General features: G+C 39.3%; 1 protein-coding gene across 1 annotated transcript; it reads right to left on the minus strand.

Moving 5' to 3' along the window:
• Positions 1-604: 604 nt before the first annotated feature.
• LOC119902892 (CDK5 regulatory subunit-associated protein 2-like) lies at positions 605-21,622 on the minus strand. Its single transcript, XM_038719276.1, has 10 exons — positions 21,450-21,622; positions 18,610-18,656; positions 18,453-18,520; positions 14,720-14,830; positions 6,145-6,221; positions 3,612-3,735; positions 3,361-3,518; positions 3,109-3,265; positions 2,571-2,624; positions 605-1,064 (listed from the first exon to the last, which is right to left on the minus strand). Exons 1-10 carry the CDS (start codon positions 21,497-21,499, stop codon positions 1,011-1,013), a joined length of 900 nt encoding a protein of 299 aa, XP_038575204.1. The 5' UTR covers positions 21,500-21,622; the 3' UTR covers positions 605-1,010.
• Between the last annotated feature and the right edge of the window lie 1,393 nt (positions 21,623-23,015).

Here is a 23,015-nt window from a genome sequence, read left to right on the forward strand (position 1 = left end):
AGTGCAAGTTTGCCCAAGGTTACATAGATAAACTTTGAATAGAGGTCACTATCATACTGGCGCATTGTTGTTTTGATAATCATAGTTGTTGATCAGTGAGTTGACTTGCTATCATATTACTGAACATATTAAATACTGTAGTGTAATCATACTGGTGTGGTGGTTTTGGTCCTTTAATTGCGCCCTCATTAGACCAGTGTACCCTGTGTCAAAACATGCTATTGCCTCAAGGACAGTATTAATTGTATTCCCTGTTGCTGTGGTGCAGATATTTCAACAATGATTTTACTGTGATGTTCAAACAACCTGGCTGTTCTCATGCATTTGACTATGCAAGTTCATCTCCGCAGTGACTACAATTTTTGTTTTCCCGAGGGCACACAAACAGATGGTCATGCTGTCACACTGTGACTTTCAAGCAGATATGCAACTTAAAATCCACTGTCGACCGTCGGTATACTTTCATCCTTAAAGCAATTCTATTGCTTCAGGACAGAGAGCATATCCTGTTTATCCTCGTGTCTGCATTATGGTCCATGCATCAAGGTCCTTGATGTCTGATTATTTGAGGGTTAATAATCATTTGAGAGTCATTTTCAACTAATCAGATGTTTATTAGACTTCGCCTTAAGGAGGCCGCAGACAACCAACAACACATGTGGGATGCAGCTGAAAAATGAGTCTGGACATATGGTATTTCTTCTTTTTGATCAGCAATTTTTGTGAAATGTAATATTCACAAAGACAAACCGATGTCAAAACACATAAACAATGTAGTTGTTTACAGATTACAAATTATTCTTGAAAAGGAAACTCTGCAAATAATTGTGTGAAGAGGTTTTGGATCATATTTCTTTCCTGCCTCCACCTCTCTCTCCCAACAAAGATTTGATCTAAATGGCTGTGGTGTCTGGGGAACTAATTAAGAGCTCTTTTGGCGGTTGTCTGTCTGAAACAACACAACTTGATATCAGCGCTGGGGTCGCTGAGCACTCAAAGGTCAACCTGACCTATCGACCACCCGGCTGGAACCAGACCCACCAAACTGCTAACCAGCGAGATGCCTGCATTGCACACAAGCACATATGAAAGAAGGCACCTCAAGGGAATGTATACACACACACATTAAAACTAAATAATATGCCAAACCATTTCTGGTTTAGCCATATTTTACCTGCAATAGTGTTTCTTACCTGCAGAAATTGCACTATATGTAAGTTATACTTGTCATACTAAGATCCCAGTCCACTGTTCTGTTAGTGACTAAATGTTTTGCACATAAAGTGTAGTTATCCATCATTGAACATAGTTCTCAGCTTACACACTTTTATGCACACAGGCATACAGTGTGAAATCTGAGCAGACTACATTTGCATTCTTCATCCACAAGTGATTTACAAGTTAAAACACCTGCACATGCGCCTTGAAAACAAAGAGATGTGCATGGGAAAGTCTCCAAACAACTAAATATGTTTGCAACAAATATTGTGACGCATTCAGGCTACAGTCAAATAACAAGAAGTAACACTGCACAGCACCACAAGACAAAACAAGATGAATAATACAGCTAACTATAGTTTTGATTATTCATTTGTAGGACTACAAATTGAACTTCAAATGGTAAAGATTCTCCTGGGTAGAGGGAGCTGTCATCAAGGTAATGCCGCACTCCCGCCATTTGTGGTTTAATTATATATCAGGAGAGAAATGTGTCCTTGGGGATGTCAGTGCAGCTAAAGCCTGTAAATGTAATGACATTCTGGCACTTTGTGTGATGAGATTAACCCTGTAAGATGGTGTGTACTTTCACTGGAAGCCTCACATGATAATCCATCCATTGCAGCATTAAAGGAATAAGTGCTTTCTTTTTGTTGTGTTCCTTGCCTCTGTTCGCTTTAGAGGAGAGTTCATCAACACATATTTGTATCGTTGGCCAATCAGCCTGGAATAAGCCACTATCGACAACTCATGAAACATCCGGGTCAGACTGCACAAAGCTTGAGCTCACCACAGGATGTTTCACTGGGTGTTTACTTACGTTTTGCCCTGACATTGGCAACAGTTAGTTCCTTCAGCTACAGCACAATGGTGCTTCTGTTCTTGTATTACATCAAGTAAGCAGTTGTATTGATTCTATGATGATGATTTCTGCACACAACATTCTGCTTTTTTCAGTGGCAAAATGAGAAAAAAAATGGGTCAAAACTTTGATACAGTTTTTTAGTTCTGTACAACAACCTCTTCCATAACAGTGAATGAAGATGTACAGGTTATATTGCAAAATCTTCCTCTATTTTAAATACTGTAGGTATGCTCTGTAAATCAACTAGTATTCTTCAAATGATCTAATATGTGTCATGTTTTATCTACAGTTTTCAGCTCATGTGAAAATGCTACCTGTCCCTTCTCCATTAAGGACGCAGTCTGTCTGACATTATACAAAGAGAAATGTGATGCTGTTCTGACACTTAGTGGAGAACTCTATAATAACATGTGAAGGCTATTGAACCAAATTTGTTAACTATGCCTTAGTCTTTCTTACATACATAAAAATACGGAGTTCCACATACCTGCATCTCCTCCTCGATGCGCAGCCTCTCTTGACCAAGTTCCTCCTGATAATACTATAATAAAGAAGACAGACTATAACCCTACTGTATGTACTACTAAAAAAAAAATTAAATACAATTTCAAGATTTATGATGGGAGTAAAAAACACAGACACAAGAAAGTGAACAGATGGACCTTAACAGAAATATCAAATTATTGTTTTCTTTGGATGACATCATGCATACATGTCGACCTACACTGTGTGTTTGTTTAAGTACTAGTTTGTGCCTTGTGACCTTCATGAATGGCTGTTAAAATTAGGTTTAGGAATGTCACATATGCTGCTTCGGAAACCTCTTTCCAGAAGAGAGGTCTGACCAGTAGAGGAATACAGCAATATTACAAGGAATAACTAGCTGATGAAAACGCATTTGCTGAATGGTTCCAACACTCTTGTTAGAGAAAGAATGTGGCAAAGTTTGGGCATCCATTTGCTAAGACTTAGGTAAGAGTTTAGATGTAAGGTGTCATTTAAAATGGGAACAAACGTGTATATACCTCCACATCCTTGTCCTTCTGCAGCAGAGATGAAGACAGCTCCTGAACCTGTCCCTCCAGCTCTCCCACCCTGAGTGTGAGAGTCGTCTTCTCCCCACTCAGCTCGGTGATGAGGGCCTCCTTGGAGCGAAGCTCTTTAGCCAGCTCTTCTATTAACCTGTACACAGACAGAGATATTATAAGTTAGTCAGGGTGGTGGATTTGGTTTGTTGGGTACAGGTGGTGGTCGAGGAGATTTCTTATGTTGTGTACCTGTCTTTGTTGGTGTTGGAAGCGGACAGGATGCTCAGAGGCCTCTCGTCTTCTGGGATATCCTCCATGGGGGTGTCTAGGGAGAGGAGGGAGGCGTGGGAGTGCGATCCAGCCAGTGAGGCCATCCGCTCAGCCTCGCTGCGTGCTAGCTGGGCCTCCTGGAAATACACACATATAGAAACAGTTTTGAGTTGTAAATCTGAGGCACCTGCGCTTCAGTTTCAACTAGCTGAAGGTGTGAGTGGACGGACCTCCTGCAGGAGCTGAATCTTGGTCTCAAGCACTTGCTGCATGTGGTCGATTTCCTGCTGTCTCTCCTGACACCGTCTCTGCAGCTCTGCCTCATTGTGATTGGTTAAGCTCTCCGCTGTTGTGCTGGGAAAAACGCCGAGTTCATTACCACATCAGTCATGTATCACACTGAATCAGCCATGTCAGTTTATGCACACACGCAAATATAGTCAGAGGGGTCAGCATTACAACATAATGGACACATTAGTGAGAGCCAAAATATGATGTCATCACTTTCCTGTCTGCTACTGTACTCATGGGATACCCAACACCCATCCAATTATAGCAGAGATAAGTATGCTGCCCCGCCTATGCTGTAGACTTTTATTGTCATGGTTATTGCTAACATATATTCTTGCAGAAATGATGTTCATACAGTATGAAAGTGGTAAAAAGTTTGATGTAGTGGATGCAATTTGTTTTTTCCTATGGCAGGTAACCTGGAGCTCAACCAGAGGCTTATGTTTTAGAGGTAAAAGGTTTACTGGTAGATGAGTTTGTAGAATCACACTAATTTCATGAAACATGAACATTTTACACTTCTCTAATCTGAAATTTTCTCCCACACATCCTGTTTCTTTGCTTTCTCCGACAAACACATTATGTGTCTTCATGACGTAAGTATTTTGCTCCATTCCTTCGTACTCCAACTGTGCAAGCATCTGTCTTTATCACTTGGTCAGTCAACAACGCTCCTCCAGAATAACTGCTCCCAGAATGGCACACGCCACTCTGTCGCCGTGAATGCTGTTCTGGACCCTCTCTACATACATTTTTAACTCTGTCCGCCACATGCAACAGCTCAAGTAACTGGGATATTTTGAACCAGTCTGAGTAATGCAAATGTCTGTCTCGTGTACAAAGATCCTTTATGTTTAGTGGAAAAGAACTTCATCCTAAGCGCCAGCCCTTCTGCAAGAATGTCAGAAAGACAATTCAGTAATTTTGGTCTGCCCACTGTAATTAACACTGTCCAATAAGACTGTGATTAAAAATGTGACAAATGCAGGCAAGAACAAGTGTTGGTTTGCTGTTCTGTGGTTTAAAATGTGATCATTAGTTGTTTGTTAGTATTTTGCATGTATTGTTGTTACATGGAGGGTTATGATGATTTGTGTGTTGTTTGTGTGTCAACAGCTCCAGGGACTGAGCTGTCCAAACCACAGAATATGTAAGTACAGCAAAGAACCCCCTTTGTTGATTTACAGTCCAACAGAAATGGTCACTTTTATGTTCTAGAGCACTGGTAGTTATAGTATGGTAGATTACCATTTACCATTAACCATTGCTGTTATGCAATTCTGTAGCAACAACTAGAAGAATATGTACTGCAGAAATGACAATGCAGCCTAACTGTTGACCGGGAGGATAGCAGAATCAAACAATAACCTGTCAAAATCATCTCTGCTGGCACAGAGCAGCAATAAAAATAGACAACAGTAATAAGAGCCAATTTATCCTTTCCAAGAGGGCCAACAGCTGGCCAATGATGAACTATTAAAGGTCAAAGACCTTTAAGCAGCATCTCTGTCTGTTTCAGCAGTTTCACTTCACGCAACTGTTAGGAAGTGTGAGCCAATCATATTAACAACCCAGTAAGAGCTCCACACTTGCCTACATTACCCATGCAATCTATTAAACTGCTGCAGCCGTTTACAAGTTAAATTCTGGAGCAGGAAAAGCCCAGCAAGTAGAGGAAGAAACCTGAATCAACAGTATCAAACAGGGAAACAAATACCATTAACTGGTTTACCCTGTCTTAAACTATACACAATCTCTATCAAATCACCCGAGACAACTCTTCAAATGCCACAAAGGCAACACCAACTGTGTTTCTCTCACATGACTATTGAAACCCCCAACTTGCAGTAATATCTTCACCATTTTGAAGCTTTTTTTGTGAAGCTCCGAAAATCTGCTTTCATTTGCTCTCCTCTGCAAAAATGTCAGGAGCACGTTGTTTTGCCCAGGGGCACTTCAGCAGGGTGGATACTTGCTATCATGCTGCTGCATGACATATGAGCTGTTAAGAGATATGAGGTGTTACCACAGTTAAGAAAGGATTGAAACTAAGCTTTAGTAGGAACACACTTAATCCTTGCCAGCCAGCAACCATAGATGGATACATCTGCCCTCTGGTACACACTATGTATTAATCAAAGTATTTGTGATCTTATAATTTTACACGTGCTGTTAATGAGAGGTACTTTAATAAAGCCAGGCAGTCAATAACTACCTGTCTACTCTGCGATTCTTTACTGATGTTAAAGAGCAGAAGGGACCTTTGAACAGTGTGAACACTTAAAAAGGTAGACATTGCTTTTGACTTTTCAGCAAGTAAAATATTGGTGTGATATATCTATATAATTACAGACAGAGACTATTTTGACACCAATATTCACACTTACAAACTTTAAAAAACAACTTTTATTTAAGCTAAGGGTTTGAATTACACATTAAAAAATAATTATGATTCATATTTTGCAGACTCACAGGGCTTTGTCCAGAAGCTGCTGTTTCTCATGGAGCTCCTGCTTCAAGCTCTCTACTTCCACCTTCAGCTCGATGTTCTGCAACAGATGAAAGCAGAAAGGTAAATCGGTCATCTGTCAGTTTACATCATCATCATCACACGTCACCTCCTCCACCATCAGCAAAAAAATCCTGCAACAGATAACTAACCATTTGTAACTATACTGCAGAATCAGTGGACAATTAATAATGGGCCTGTTATAGGGGACCTGTTAAAAAGTGCTAATATTGGCAAAACAGGTCACTTTTGAAATGGAATATTTTATCTGTAAATAAGGCATTTTTATTTAGTTGTCCAAACAGACAATCACAAAAAGTTGATAATTTATACAAAGTTTTTTATGTCTTGTGCAATTTCATTTTTATAGGGTCTTCTATATGATAAACAGGATAGCAATTTAAATTTCTGTAAATTACCAACAAGACTGAAACAGTTGACAAGGATGGGATGTCCAGTAGTTACATTACAGTTGTTAATTGTCTAGGCAACAGAAAATGTGTGACTATTAAAGCTGCTACACACCTGTGGTTCACCCACACAGGTGTTGTCACTTAATTGGCTTATTAGATCTCCATAAGACTGTGTGAGCCAACAACTTCAACCTGTGTGAGGAGTATTACCAGAATAACTGTGTTTGTACAGCCTCTAATGAAAATATTTAATAAATATAGACATTTTCCACAGGTGATGCATTTGTACAGTGGTTAGCGCTGTCGCCTCACAGCAAGAAGGTTGTGGGTTCAAACCCCAGTTTCCCCAGCCTTTCTGTGTGGAGTTTGCATGTTCTCTGCAGACTGTTTCTCTGGGTGCTCTAGCTTCCTCCCACCCTCCAAAGACATGCAGGCTAGGTTAATTGGTGTCTCCCAAATTGTCCTTAGGTGTGAGTGGTTGTCTGTCTATGTGTGGCCCTGAGATGGACTGGTGACCTGTCCAGGGTGTACCCTGCCTTTCGCCCAATGTCAGCTGGGATTGGACCCTGTATGCAGGATAAGTGGTTGACAATGGATGGATGGATATTTTGGCTTGTCAGAGCTGGAAAAGCACAGGTGAAATTGATAACATTAAAGGGTCCTGGTATTGCACATGCCAGCTCATTGGCACGACTTACTGGAAGACTTGATGGAAGTGAGCCATTGTTAATGAAATTTGTTTCACCTTTGCTTTTCCTGTTATGGCAAGTCAAAATGTCTGCTGTGAAACAGGCCTATTTTTGCAATTGAAATAACTTAATGAATCAAGTCCTAATACTAAAGTGTTAACTGTTATGAAGTTTATGACCTTTTAAATCATGAAAAGTTTCATTATGATGGGATAAAAAGTTTAAAACAAATTGGGATATCTTGCCTTACAAATATGTGATGAAAAGCAAAATTCATCACGTTTTGCAGAGACAAGGGACTACTGAATCTATTTTAGGTAGTGATAGACTGTTTAATCGGTTAGCTGATATCTGGCATTTTGAGATAATTGGCATTGGCCAATGCCTGCACTCACAAGGTCAATAAACAAAAAATATCCATGGATCTGCAGGCAGTCTTGTCAGTGTCGCTGCTGTGGAATGATGTTAGCGTATGGGGGGAATGGATGTTGAGCGGACCTAAAATTGAATAAATGTGATTCATGTGATGACATGAACAAAAGAAAAGGGTTCTGATGCTAGCAAGGCTGTTTTCCTAACCTGAATCTTTGTTTATTTTATTTCCATCGCCCATGTTGTTAATGATTGATAAAAATTAAATCCACTTTAGCTGGAGTCGGGGGGCTTGAACTTTTTATGGTTTCTAAAGGGCGCCTGACAGAAAAAATTTGAGAACCACTGCTGTAGAGAATAATGCAGTTGAATGACGTCACTTGACAAACTGTACCCAGCTCTCAAGTCAGTCACGTTCTGAAATCTAAAGCATAACCACATGTATTTTTCTACTTCATTAATAAATAAAAATTCCATCTAAAATAACAGGTTACTGACTAAGATAACATCTATATTTGATTGTATATCTGCATTGAATAACAGGATTATACATGACTTTTCTTTGTTTTGATATCAGCCTTATATATCAGCCATTGGCTGACCTGTTAAATAAATCATAAATAAAATATTGGTTGACCACTAATTTTAGGATCATATTGTATGTAAATCAGGTAATAAAAATATCTAATAAAGATTCTATATCAAAAACGTTGACAGACTCTGACGGTTTTTAAAAGTATTTCATTGCTTATATGTTCAGTTTCTGGCCTTTCTGTCTTGTTCCCTGTTCAGTTTCCTTCTTCTCATCATCACACGTGAAACACTCTGTGTCTGCTGATTGAATGGGTGTTGTATAACATCAGTGCGGAACATTTGACTGTGCTGTCATGGCTGGTATATTTAGAGCTGGGGAATTCTCCACTGTTTGTTTACCTGCTGGGGTCCACAGGGGACATTTTAGGGCCAATCAAGGCTCTTACATTGGGCAAGGGCACAGAGGACTTAAACAGTGGTAATGGAGGGGCTCATTCTTTCCATTCTGACCTTAGAGAAGAGAGACAGAACAGTTTATCTGTCTGTCTGTCTGTCTGCTGGACTAATGCTGGAATGCTAATCTCACTGGTTTCATCACCTTTATCACTACAGCTCATGTTCATCTCAGCAGATTGTCCACTTTCTCTCATCCATCATCTTGGTTTAGCTGCTTCTCTGTCCCTGTGTCTCTCTCTTGTCTCTCCTCTCTTCCCTCTTCCTTACTCTTCCTTAAAATGAAATATTTTAGTGCCTCTTCATGCAGTGTCCAAGACTGTTGACCTTCCACTGTCCTTACCAGAGAGCTTTGTGTTCCAAACACTCACAAAGAGCCGGGCCACACGTGCAACAACGCTTGCAGCCTGAAAGCTAATCCTAAATATATTCCTGAATGGCACCATGAGGGCTCAACACACGCATACTGCTGGTAACTACACATGCACACATTCATTCTGCACAAATGACATGTAAAATAATAATAATATAATCTAAGTTCTTCTTTCAACAGGTTAGTTAATTTTTTTCGATTAAACAAGTGATCACTTAGAATATAAAATATACATAGTGAAATATGTGCCCATCACATTTCCCAGAGCCCAAGATGTTGTATATATAAAGTAGCAAATCTGTGGTGCTATTGATTGATAGACTACATAAACAAGGCACAAAATCTAAATTGTTAAAGGTCCAAGTGAAATTTGGATAAATGAAGGACTACACCTATTATTTTTGTCATCAAAGAAGCGATAGCATGATGAAGCCAGACATGTCGGGACAGATGCAGACAGATGACTGCAGAAATAAAGGATATAATCGTTGTGGATTTTCCCTGATTGAAAGAGCTGATGCAGGACAAATGTTTTCAAAGTAGGGCTGAAGTTGCCTTGTTTTCTCCTGGACAGGTAATTAATTTAGAGCAACTTTAGTGATGTGATGTGTTTCCCCTCTCAGTGTTGTGAAATAGATAGTTGGATTGTAATTTCATTAACATTATTCTTCAGTGTGTGTTTTGGCTTTGCTGTTGACAAAAATGTGCCGCTTACATTTGTGAGACAATCAGCTGATTAATTGGCAATAAAACGGTAATGTAACTTACAGCATAGAAGCTCCTATCAGACAGCTAAACTTCACATTTGACTGCGCTGGTAGAAACACTATGTGGTTGGATTGTAATGTCATGTAATGTTAGTTATTCTCAAGGCTTTGGCTGGACATAAATATGTTGGTTACCTTCGTGAAACAATCAGTTCATTAATTTACAATAAAACCGGAACCTAACGTTACAACTGGAAGCTCAGACAAGCCAGCTAAACTTTTACTTCCCTAGAAAAAATATTTATTTGGATTGTAATTTTTAACAGTGTGATAAATGTGTTGGTTACCTTTATTGGAAATAAGCAGCTGGAAGTTCCGATCGGCCGGCTAAACTTCACATTTTACTGCCCTGGTGGAAAACACTTTAGCCTAGTGCTAACAGCATTATGATAACAAGACCGTGTGGAGAGGAGCCTTGATCCTCACCTACCTTTGTAAACTTCATGTGTTTTGTTGTTTATAATGGACTGTGGTGCAGAAACAGTGAGGCTTACATTTTCCTGTTATCTGTCAGTGGTCATACTTTCACTAGATGTGAGAGATGTTTTTTAGATGTTTTCTTTGGTATGTTAGTGCAGATGAGCCAACCCTCCCAAGATGTAACAAAATGCACGATAACAGTACAGTAAAATAATGTATTACAGGAGTATGCCACATCATGTAGCACTTCATTTATTGATATTCTTGTTATTGATGAACAATTAACAATAGTATTCACAAAATCATTTTGTTTTACTGAATAATTAAGTAAAATAGAATTTCTTAATATATCTATCTAAAGAAACCTCATTTCTTGACTGGCTACTCTCTTTTGTCCTGTGTCGGCCATTGTAGCTATCTTACGTGCTAGATGTCACTGAAACTTACACACTTAACCTTCTTTAAGTTTCTGTGAGTCACCTTATCTGTTAATCGACTTATCAGTCACCACAGTGACACAATATTCAATTTGGCTATCAAGTTATCTGAAGGCTTCAGAAAGGCAATTTAATATTACATATTTCCACTGCTCATGGAATGGAAAAAAAAATACCTTGCTTCTTATGAACATAGTTAATCGTTAATCAAAGTTGTTGTGTAATAAGAAAAAATGGGACGTGAGGTTGTGTTCATTAAAGCTGAAAAGGAAGATACTTTATTAATAACATGATTCTGTATCAATGTTTAAAATGTTCTACGGTGTTGAATTTATATTTTTATTTACACTTTTTTCAGGCTCTTTAAGGACACAGATACAAAGCTATTGATAATTAATCTTATTAAAACCAATTAATCTCTTGAGAACTCAACTGTACTTTACAGTGAAGTAATGCAGCAGCAACTGGATGATAAATGATTCACCTAAATGCTCTAATAATAAATAATGAAACACACAAGTAAGAGGAACGTGTATTCCTGTGTGTCAACAACTTACAGTAAGAGAGTCATTTTCCCATCTTGAAAACTGCTCTATATATAGACACAGTGCACCTGCTATTCTGGCCCTCATGGCCCGTCAGCCCTCAGCAACAGAGCCCCTAATAACCAGGCTGTGAAAGAGGAGGGACACTGACAGGAGTGTCATAAACCCAACACACCTGCAACACTGTGACTGATCACCTACCGACAGGTATTATCATTTACTCTAAATTCATCTACGCTGCTCATTTTGCCATATTCCATACTATTTACATACAACTATTTCCATGCTCTATTGGCATCACTTCATTTAGACTACATGAGTGGAAACAGTTAAAAATGTTGTTCAATGCAAGCTGCTAAATATGTAACTAAAGATTATTTTCATTATTTGAGAATTCTGCAGATTATTTTATTTATTAACTAATTAATAAAATGCAAACAAAAAACACCATTTTCACAATCAGATTCCTTAAAGACCATGATGACAGCTACAAAATTGTTTGTTTCATCAGTATGTATGTCCAGAACCCAAAAATATTTAGTTTACTATCCCATAAAATGAAGATAAGCAGAAAATCTTATCAATTTATAATCTGGAACCTGGCTGGAACTGGGGATTGTCTAATTTACTAATCGTTTCAGTTTATATTTAATTACTACATATATATATTATCTCTATATGTATTCATGAACATAACATGACTGAAACTAAATGCGTTAAAAAATATACACCAATGTAACAACCCATATGGTGAAGAGAAAAATACAGGCGGGTTATTATGTATGAGTCGTGTCATATGGACATTAATATGACTACATGTGATAAATAAATCAGTGTAATCAAGCCTGCTCTATAAATAGAGTCTCTTGAGCCCTGACAGAGATCACTATGTACCCGGGACCAACACACCTAGTCTGTACTGTATTACACTGAAATACTTTGGAGAGGGATCAGGAACACTGCCTGTCATGATACTCAACCAAAAGAGCAAGAAGCAGCTCAGGTCAGGTCAGGTAACTAGGGAACAAAGATTTAGTCTCCAATAAAAAAGTGATTAGACTGATTAAACTTTATCCACACAGAGTGAGAGATTGTGATGCACAGGGATTAAAATCCAGTTGAATGCCTGTACGCCGTGGGATCAGTTTACTCAATCACTGCCGGTATTCAGTAATTAGTGGCAGGACACTCAGGTCTTGTACAGCTGGATCAAACAGCCATTTAGTTTTTCTTATATCAAAGAGTTGTTGGTGATCAGAAGGGATTTAGAATGAAGAAAGTAATAAAGAGACAAGTTTTAAATGCCGGCTGGCTCGTGTTTAACTACAGCTGAACTGGGCCACCTTATTGAAGGTGCACACTTTACACGCACACACACAGAGGGACGCAGATTTACGCACACACAGTGTAAAAGCCTACAGATACAAACACATGCATGGACATGACACACATTTTCATTATCCATTTTTCTACTGTATCTTATATTAATCGTCAATTGTTAAATTGATAAAATTGTGAAAAATGTTAAATGGTAACAAATTTCCAGGGGTGAAGTGACATCGTCATATTTCGTGATTTTCTGGAAAAGTCCAAAACGTTATGTAATTAATAAAGATAAAAAGCAGAGATAAGCAGCAAATCCTCACATTTGAAAAGAGCGAATGAGATAATGATGGCTGAAAGAAGACGTTAAGATGATTTTGGCATTTTTGCCTGATAAATGACAAATAATAAATATTCACAATTGTTGTCTGTCAATAGATTGATTCATTAATTATTCAGCACAAATTCTCTAAAGCCAGGCAGAACAGCAACAACAACCCTTAACTAGAACATAGTATCAATGAGTTTCATTGCCAATAACAAAACAATACTTTTTTCAATACTCAGCGACTACTTGTGACCTCAGCACTCAATATTCAGTCAGATAACGTTCTCTACTCAAACCGTGAGGGAAATATTCAAAACGTTATTTTGCACCTGTGATAAAGCAATGGGTTGTATTGTTGTGGTCTCATAGATGTCAACTGTCTGCCTGAAACGATCAAACTTCTGGGAGATCTCAACAATCAAAGCCAACATTTTCATTGCCTTGGCCTGTCATAGCTAGTGCAGCAAAGAATAAGAGTACAGGGTCACGGCACTGGTTTCGCCCCAGACAAAAACTTTGTTAGTATATTTATTATAATAAAATCTGACATCTGTCGGATCACAAAAATACATTTGAAGCTGCACAAGCAGCCATACAATAACTTTACGTAGATGACATACATCAGCATGAAATCAACCTTTTCTCTTCTAATACTGTTGCCAAGTACTGATCCAATACCATTGATCTCTTTGTTCCAAATACAAATCCATACCTCGCTTTTTTAAATGGTTAAATAAGATAAAATGAGGCCAGAGGCTGCTGAGGTACTTTTTTAAATTAGTTTTTTAGTTTTGACTTTGTTTTCAAGTTCAGTTTAGTTTGAATTAGTTTTTAAAGTGGATTTGCTAGTTTAGTTTAGTTATTTTTTTGTGAAAATTCTTAGTTTTAGTTTAGTTTGTCTAAGTTTCGGTGTTAGTTTTAGTCATGCCTGTTACACAATCTCCTAAGTAAAGTTTCAGTAAAAGTAAACAACAATACCAATCTGACGGACTTCATGTCAACCTTCACTACTTTTTGATACTTGGTGCTACAGACACATTTCGGTCTGTACCAAAAAAAGTAATACGGTTCAATTCCCAGTCCTGCTAATGGCTCACACACACACACACACACACGCTGTCATGACCATCCATCGTCAACCACTTATTCTGCATACAGGGTCGCGGGGGGCTGGAGCCAATCCCAGCTGACATCGGGCGAAAGGCGGGGTACAACCTGGACAGGTTGCCAGTCCATCCAGTCGTGACAAACTCTTAAAAAACTTCTTATCAAGGGCCTGTTGGTAAGATTCCATAACAGGCTCACATGTGCATGGCAAATGAGTCTCTGTATATCCGGAGTTGTAATGTCACCTAGTTTAGTGTCTCTGGCTGAGGGGTAAGACAAAATGTAGGCTACACTGTCTAACTTAAGGGTATAAAATCTTCACAAATCCCAGAAGGAGACAACAATGAACAGCAAAACAATGGTCCTGCAGGACACACATCAGCTAGTTACACACAAACTGCATCAAATTTCCTGAGCAAAGAGCTAGTTAATGTGTAGCCATATCTAAAAACAGGCACTTGGTAAAACAAACACATAGCAGGTCACATCACCTCAACAAGATCAGCACGACAGCTGGGTCAACAAACAGTGGAAGTGGCTCAGTAAAGCAGCTCTTCAGGATAACAACCGCCAATTACGATTGATTAAGGCCCAAATGAACTATGTTACCAACTCAGTGCTAAATCCCTCAACAACAAGAAAAATTTTTATGGATAATTTTGTTATTAGTGAAACAACACTTGGCTCCTGAAGAGCCACACCACTTATAATCCCATCCAGCATTCATCATTCGTCATCATTCATTTTCTCATGATCAATGGGAGATGCCCCACTCACCGTACGGTAGACATCTTCACTGCTCTCCTCGTACTTCTGCTGTATCCTCTCCTCCAGGAAGTAGATGCGGAGCTTGAGGCTGAAGTTTTCCTTCTTCAGGTCATTCAGGTGCTGTGACAAAGTACGGTAACCGTTAGACATGACCGTCAAAGAGCACCAACACTGCTTGACATGTCCGTTATAGGTCAAAAATGAAAAGTCGTCTTCAACATTTCCGTATCATGGGGTAATACAGAGTCCACTTTAAAGGACTGTCAAGGCATGTCCTTGTGTTAGAGTCTGGTAACCGTTAGACATGCTAGCTCCTTCTCCAAAAGAGCATGATGTCAAAATAAACAAATTATTTACAAAGTGGCATCCTTGACTCTAACAGGCCATCAGGCTATCTACAAAAGCACACACACTAAAACTAACACATTCACACACACACACACACACACACACACACACACACTCAGAGTCTATAAGGATGTTTGCAGTGCCGTGAGCGACTCTGCAGCCTGGGTGGTCAGAGATGTAGCCATGTCAGCTCCATGGTGTGTTCTGGTGTGCTAGGAGGACGGGGCAGGAGCTTATTTTACTGGAGGAGACATCCCTGGAATCCCAGACTGCCAGGGGAGATGGGTGCAGGGTGAGAAGAGGGGAGGAGGGAGGGGGTGTGTGAGTGTGTTTGTGGGGGGCGGGTAACAGGCAGTTGTGATATGAGGGGAAATCTCACCCCTCTGCAAAACATCAGCGGTAACAAACAGGGACATGAAGAGAAAGGTAGGGGATTATATGTGAGTGCCTTTCTGTTCATTTTGTCTGCTTGCTAAATGTCATTTCTCCAGTCTAGCCACTTCTATCCATTTTGAATATATTTTTGAGTGTGGAGGTTGATCCCCATTGAGAGAACAGCTGAAACTCTTTCCACACTAGACTGCATGTTATATAATCACAGCAATTACTCACCTTTATCAAGTCTCCAGGGACATGAAAATCTCAATATTATTTTGGTATTTTGCACCTGTATTTCTTTGAACACACTCAGGGTAAGCAACACACAAGTTTTCACTAAGAGGCAAACCGCTGTCTCTTTTCTTTTAATAAATGCACATTCTTGCTGCTTCAACCCTCTGAACTCAGCCTTGTCCCTCCATAAAATCACAATATGTTGCATGTCTGGCTGAGAGTAGTGACAATGCCTTCGAATAAAGGGGATAAGGTTTAGGAGAAAGGCCTCAGTCAGACCCACAGCATTAGAGTCATTTTAAATTAAATTATTAATGTTACAGGGTGGTGCAGTGGTTAGCACTGTCAACTCACAGCAAGAAGGTTGGGGGTTCAAACCCCGGTTACCCCGGCCTTTCTGTGTGAAGTTTCTGTGTGAAGTTTGCATGTTCTCTCCGGGTGCTTCGGCTTCCTCCCACCATCCAAAGACATGCAGGCTAGGTTAATTGGTGTCTCCAAAATTGTCTATGTGTGGCCCTGCAATGGACTGGTGACCTGTCCAGGGTGTGCCCCACCTTTTGTCAGCGGGAATTGGCTCCAGCCCCCCGCGACCCTGTACGCAGGATAAGCGGTTGACGATGGATGGATTATTAATATTACAGTCTACTTACATGACTTAATGTTTTTTAAATGAATGTTAACACCGAGTTAAATGACAAAATCTAATGACAAACAGCAGAGAATTATCATACAACTAAGCAGTTTTCAAGTTTTTGTCTCTTTTAGTTAGGCTAATTGGTAAAGTAAGGTTATTTACGGTGTGGTTCAGTCTCATCGGCATCACTAAATTCTAGCAGTAGCAGGCAATTCATTAATTTCAGATAGAGACATGCTACCTGCCCAGCACCATGACAGACAGACAAAGTTGCTAACTAGCTAACTTAAATTTAGCTATTGGAGAAAGTTAACGTTAGTGAGCTAAATGCCAAGATATTTTTCTCAGAAGTTGGTGGAGATGAAACAAAGCTAAAAGGAGAGAAAATATTGGACTTACAGTCTTTTAGTAGCAAGAAACAGGAGTCCAAATAATTGATAATACAGTTGTGCCTGCTGGATGTCAAACTGCTAGCTACTGTGTTTGCCATAACAACTTAATGGGTGATAACTATAGACTGTATAAAAAACATGTTAGTGCTGACAGCTTGTTTTGGAGTTTTTGTGACCCATATTGGCCAAAACCCAGCTAATGTAGGTTTTAAGCATTTTTTGCACTTCTTTGTCTGCTGTTACTCTTGTTAATAAAGGGAATTAGTCAATATATAAGAAAGTGAAGGTATCTATCTACCCAGTCCCACGGCTGACCCTGAATTTATCATATGCCTACAATAGTTAGCCTACAATTAAGCTAAAATTCAGAAACTCCCCTGGCAAAAGTGAACCAGTATGGGAAGGCAGAGGGGCTGGGAAGACAGATAGGTGAGTGGAAAGAAGTTGGATGAAACAGGAGACCTGAGAGCCGGGAGCCACATTGCTATTAATAGGGAGGTGTCCTGAATCTCACACAGTGAAGCAGTGAATCCCTTAATGTTCCTCAGAAACAGTGAACAGGACAAAGAAAACAGAAAGGCAGACAGGCTTCCACTAAGTCTTTATGATTTCATAATAAAAGCAACAACCTCGGCTCAAATCAAGTTTCATGACAAAAGTCTGGTGCAAAGAGCATCAATAATGAAGTGACGGAGACATGTTACCAACTCGTGCAGTTACGTCATTACTAGTTCTTTATGCATTCAGTGAGTGTCCCCGTTAAAGTGTCACATTACATGCTGCTGCTAAATAATTCTGTGGGAAGATAGCACAGGCGCCAGGCTAAAAAAGTTAACTGACATCACACAAACATAACTGACATGATTTACATAGTGTGTTTTTAAACAACTCCACACACGACACAACTCATACACATTCACTTTTCTTAGACATAGGAGCGAATGTGTGTAAATATGTGTGTAGCGTGTGTGCTGGAATGTGTTTATTTCAGTGCAAAAGTAGAACATCCAAGAGCTGGCAGCCATGTAAGTGACTCCAGCTTGGAGTAGGGTGCCGCCTTTCAGAAAGGAACTTCAGCTTTCGTGACTAGTTGGTGACACCTCCCGTTTTACCAAGGCTCAGCAGCACCTCCAGAATAACATTAAAGGAAGATCACTGATGGAGAGTTTTCAGTGAAAGTTGTAGTGCTTGTCTTGACTTCTGATCTGGTATGTGTGTGTGTTTGTGGAGAATCTGTGCCTTGTTAAACAGCAGGATGAATGATTACTGTCATATATTGGTTTGAATTTGGGTCAGTATTGTTCAACACTCTGCTGAAAGGGATATTTAACATAGGCCTAGTCTTTTTATAAAATGCAACCTGTACAATGCCCAATAACACTGCAGCAGAGACTGATGAGAAATCTTAAAGTGGACCATCCTGTAGCCTGAGGCAGACTTTCACCACCAGGAGGGTTCAGGGTATTTTCCATCTGATATCATCAGCTGCAGATGTTCTCCGTTTCTGTACAGTAGTCAAATCATATATTCCAGAGAGTTTGGATATGAGCATGGATTTTCTAAACAGTGAGTGAACTCATCTACTGTTTACTGCACCACAGCTCATTACTTCTTGTAGGAAGAAATGGAGCCACAAGATGTCACCGCAGATCATATTATCGATGGGAATATCACTACTCACTACAGTATTATGCTGAAGGATAAGGAAGTGGCACTCACATCAGGCTTGTTGATAATTCAAAATAAAATCTCTCACCTGTTCAAACTCCTTGAGAGTGTGAAGCTGAAGAGGAGGAGAGTTGTCTGTTTCATCGCTACACAAATCTAAGGAGAAAAAAACAATCATTATCAAGCCATATGAGCAGTTTATATTTTTACACAAGCCAAATAGTTTTTTTAAATGAGCTTTGTACCTGTCATGAGACCTGTGATCTTGGATGAAGTCTCCTCTTTCACAGCGCTGTCCAGAGAAACAAAAAAAACCCAGCATTGTCAGCATGGGTAACACAGTGCACATAACACGCAAGAGTGAGTGACAAATAAATCTGTGAAATCAAAAACCTATAGCAACAAGGGTGGCTATTTCATGACTCTGTTGGTGAGGACAATAAAACTTTTAGAAATAAAGCTGCAGAGGGTCTGAAAATGGTCAATAAGGTAGTGGACTAAACCACTGTTGGCTTATGAGGGGGGAGTACATAATTTTTCAAAACTTAGAAACACATGAGACTCTAGTAGAGAACAAGAGCTGTTAACTGTTTGTCTACCAAATACATTGACTAGACGCTTACAGACAACAGTGGTTGTAACAGTGTTAACTGTTTTGCTGGATACTGGTAGGAACATGTTTCTACCATCCCTACTAAATTCTACACCCTTGAATTTGAATAAAAACAGTTTTTTGGCTGGTTAGCAGAGAAAAAGAAGTGAATTTGGAGCAAGTTTTTCCACCTGGGAGCAGGGGGTGCTCATCTGACAACATAAAACACCCTGTTAACATGTCAAATTTCAATGTCTTAAGACGACATAAAACGTAAAACACCCTGTTAACCGGTCCAATTTGTGCACAATCAGTTTCTGGGGGGAAACCCTAAATACAATAATTGCAAGAAAGAAAATAATTCCCCACTCAACCCACCTTATATGAAATGAGCTTAAGAAGTAATATTAATTGAAGTGGGCTTAAGAAATAACATTGTTTAATGAATAAATATTGTTATGGTTACTTACTGAGAAAAAATTAGCTTGTATAATATGTCATACTTGACATATTTAATAAATCTAATTGAACTTTTGTCTGTTCATGAACAGAATCACACTGTTCCTGTTTAAAACACTACATTTGTGTTTAGAAAGAAATTCATATAAACTGAGAATGAAAACAAACATATGATCTGTTGTTCACCTTATTGACAGAAAGAGGACCTGTAGGCTAGAGTACGAGAATGAGTTTTTTTTTTATTTGTTTGCCCACTGAACTGATTTTAGGGGCATTTACTAAACTCTGAAATAATGTATAATTGTTACATTATATTGTAAAATAAACACTCAATTTGCAGCACAGAGAACTGCTTTATTTAACAAATAACAAGTGTGAACAGGAAACATCTCTGTTTATTCTGTTTAATTCTGCTAACGCACTTTCTCTTTCCCTTTGTCTGCTGTTGTGCTCCTTTATAAGAGAGTAAGAGAGACACACATCCACCCAAACCTGCATTTGGCAACATTATATTAGGACAGTAGGATATCATATAGGCCTAGCCAAATTTGTGATATTATAATTGCGATAGTAATTTAAATTTAATAGAACTGCTATTGTGCTAATTACATATTTTGCGTAGGCATATTCTTCTACTGGATGTGAACATTAAAAATCACCTACTGGCTGTCCTGGTTGCTGAAATAATAACTATCAAACAAAATAATCTTTGTATTCCTGAATAGCATGGAGCTCCTCTAGAAATGAAAAAGCCACTTAAATCTTTTCACTATAGCAGCATGATCTCATTTGCACCTCTACAGGGAATTGGGGGTCATCAGGAAGTCCCAGCAGGGGAAAGGAGATACTTGGAGGGATAAGATGAGCCACTGAGTTTAAAAGAGCCTCTCAGGCCTATCTGCTGTCTAACCAGAATTGGGGGTGCTTACAGACAGTTGCAATCTGGAATAATTCCTTCTTTTAATCTTGTGATAAAAAATGGTTTGAGCACATGTACACACATTCAGTGATTCACAGACACCTCAATAAAAAACATGTGCACTGACCACAACATAACAGTAGCATTACTAAGCACTAATTTGACTTTCTCTTCCTGACAAGCTGCATTAGGCCCCCTTTGCAGTCTCTGCCTCGTAAATTCTCTTGACAGGTGCTGGCTTTACAGAAAATGTGAATACAGTTGGTGTGTGCCAGGGGTTTAAAAGTTCACCAGGTGGATAAATAGTTCACATGCTGCATCTTTGTGGTGGGCAAAATCAGTGCACTGCTGTTTTCTTGTGGACTGGGCAAATAACAGTGGAATGGTCCATTTCTGGTTATGTGGGAGGGATCTGATGATGCAGTAACCTACATACAATATGACACACTGCATGGAGAATTTCAACTGTAGGGGAGTGCCATTAAGTAACAGTTTAATACATAATGTGGGTTGTGATGAGTGACTGTCAAAACGTTTTGGAATATTTAAAGTCATGCTTTCAGTCTTTTTTTTCTTTCAGCACCTGAGTGTGTGAAGGAATTGTATCTTTTACTTCTGAGCCTGTCACACAAAGTGTCTCCTGGGCCCTATTGCCCAAACGCACAAGCGTTCCCTTAAAATATTTGCTACTATAAGGCAATTTGTGCAAAGTAGGTCAAAATTTGCATCCTGAAACCATATCCATATCATCAGAAAATCTTTATAAATGTATTTGGGGGGGGAAATACAGACATCTAGTGCAATATGAGAGATCACAGTCAAAATGTTTATCGCCACTGGCCTCAATAAGCTACCTTTATCCACTGATCCATGAAGCATGCAGATTTCTACTGTGATACAGACACGTCTTGTGTGGGGAAAAGGCCTTATTACACCGGAGGGTGTACGACTGCTTTATGACATAAGATTGAAAATAACGACATTGTAACCGATAGGAGGGTTTAATTTGCCCAAACCATGATCAATATGGCCGGGTCATGTTTAGTTAAAATACCCACTGAGCGCTATAGTCGCGGTGTCCCTCAGCGCACACAATCGGCTAAATGCTGCCTCACCTCTCAGACTCTCCCCAGATTTGCTCCGGTGACGATGAGCTCCAATCCATATAGGCTTTTCCTTTAGTCAATGGGCATCCATGCCAGCCAGCCTCACCCGTCCATTGTTCATTTTTAGGAGAAAATACAGCCACACAGGAACATGTTAATGTACGAGGTTGACGCACCGCACACCGCTCGGGTTTGGATTGGAGTGGGTGTGTGAGGATGCGCGCCCTGTGAAATGAAAGCAAGGACGTTACAGAGCCCCCATCCCTCAGAGTGGAGCCCCTGCTGTTCAAGCAGCCCACCACAAGCTGAGGTAGAAGATGCTGTTTCAAATCGCTTTCTGAGGTTACATCATTCAAAATAATGATCTGTACTCACTGGTTTAACTAAAGATAGATCCAAAATAAAAGCACCACAGCCATGTTGTCAATGCAAAATGTAATATACTATTCCAGTTTTCACTGAGACAGGATAGTACACACTTATCATGTAGTAGGCTACTGCTCTATAGCACATACACTGAGTGTCTTATTATAGTGCCCTTCATGTCCATTTTCTGGGGGTGCATCATGGGAGTTTATCAAAATGCAAATTACCAGTAGCTTCATACAATATTCAGATATAAGCAAATAATAAATAGTAAACACCAGTGGTGGAAGAAGTAGGCTAATTTGATTTTTTACGTAAGTAGAAGTAGGTAAGTATTATCAGAAAACTATCTTTAGTTCCAACAATACAATGCAATATTTTCATTAGAAATGAAGTGCAGTATAAAGTAGCAGAAAATGGGAAATGGAGATACCCCAAGTAAAGCAGTGCACAAAATTTTACTTATCTTAAGTAGAAGTACACAGTAAATACATGGATAGGCCAATCAATGACTTCTAAATTAGAGCAGTAACATTTAGTCTAACTGCAAACAGAAACATTTAAATCATTTTAACAATTTTCATTGTGCCTCTAGTTGAAGCATTAAAAATGTTACACTTGCCTTCATCTCTAAAATTGATATATACAACCTTCAAACAAATGCTCTACCCATGATTTACCTAAAGACAGTTTATCTTTTCAAAATAAAAGAACCCAACCATATTTTCAGGGCACATTTTACTGAGACCAAACATCAGTTAGGCTATCACATAGGCCTTTAAAACCGCTCTTAGCCGTTATTTATAAGAGACAGAGGCTATAACAGAGGCTTCTGATTACTTCATCTATTTAAAGATATGACATTGACTCGGGGGTCCTGCTCTGGAAGAGAAGGGAGATTATTGCTTTAGCAGTCAGTAACAGCAAGATGATGTGAAGAGGGACACAGCTTTGGTGATCTTGTTAGAAGCAACAGAATCAATGTGTAACTTTCCCTTACCAACAGAAACAGCTGTGGAGGAGCAGAGCTTAGCTGAGCCTCTGGCAACACACATGAGCATGAAGGCTGAAGAATAATTCTATTTTACATCTTTACTGTTGTTTACTGTAAACTGTTGTTTACTGGCCTAGTTGGTTGTCACTTCTAAAACCATCACATTCATATCAGCTTGAAAAGGTTCCTGTGCTTCCTTGACAGTATCAGGTGTG

This window comes from Micropterus salmoides, unplaced genomic scaffold (genome assembly GCF_014851395.1).
Source record: "Micropterus salmoides isolate LMB-PRFRI ecotype aquatic unplaced genomic scaffold, ASM1485139v1 Ms_hic_scaffold_14, whole genome shotgun sequence".
NCBI classification, from domain to species: Eukaryota; Metazoa; Chordata; class Actinopteri; order Centrarchiformes; family Centrarchidae; genus Micropterus; species Micropterus salmoides.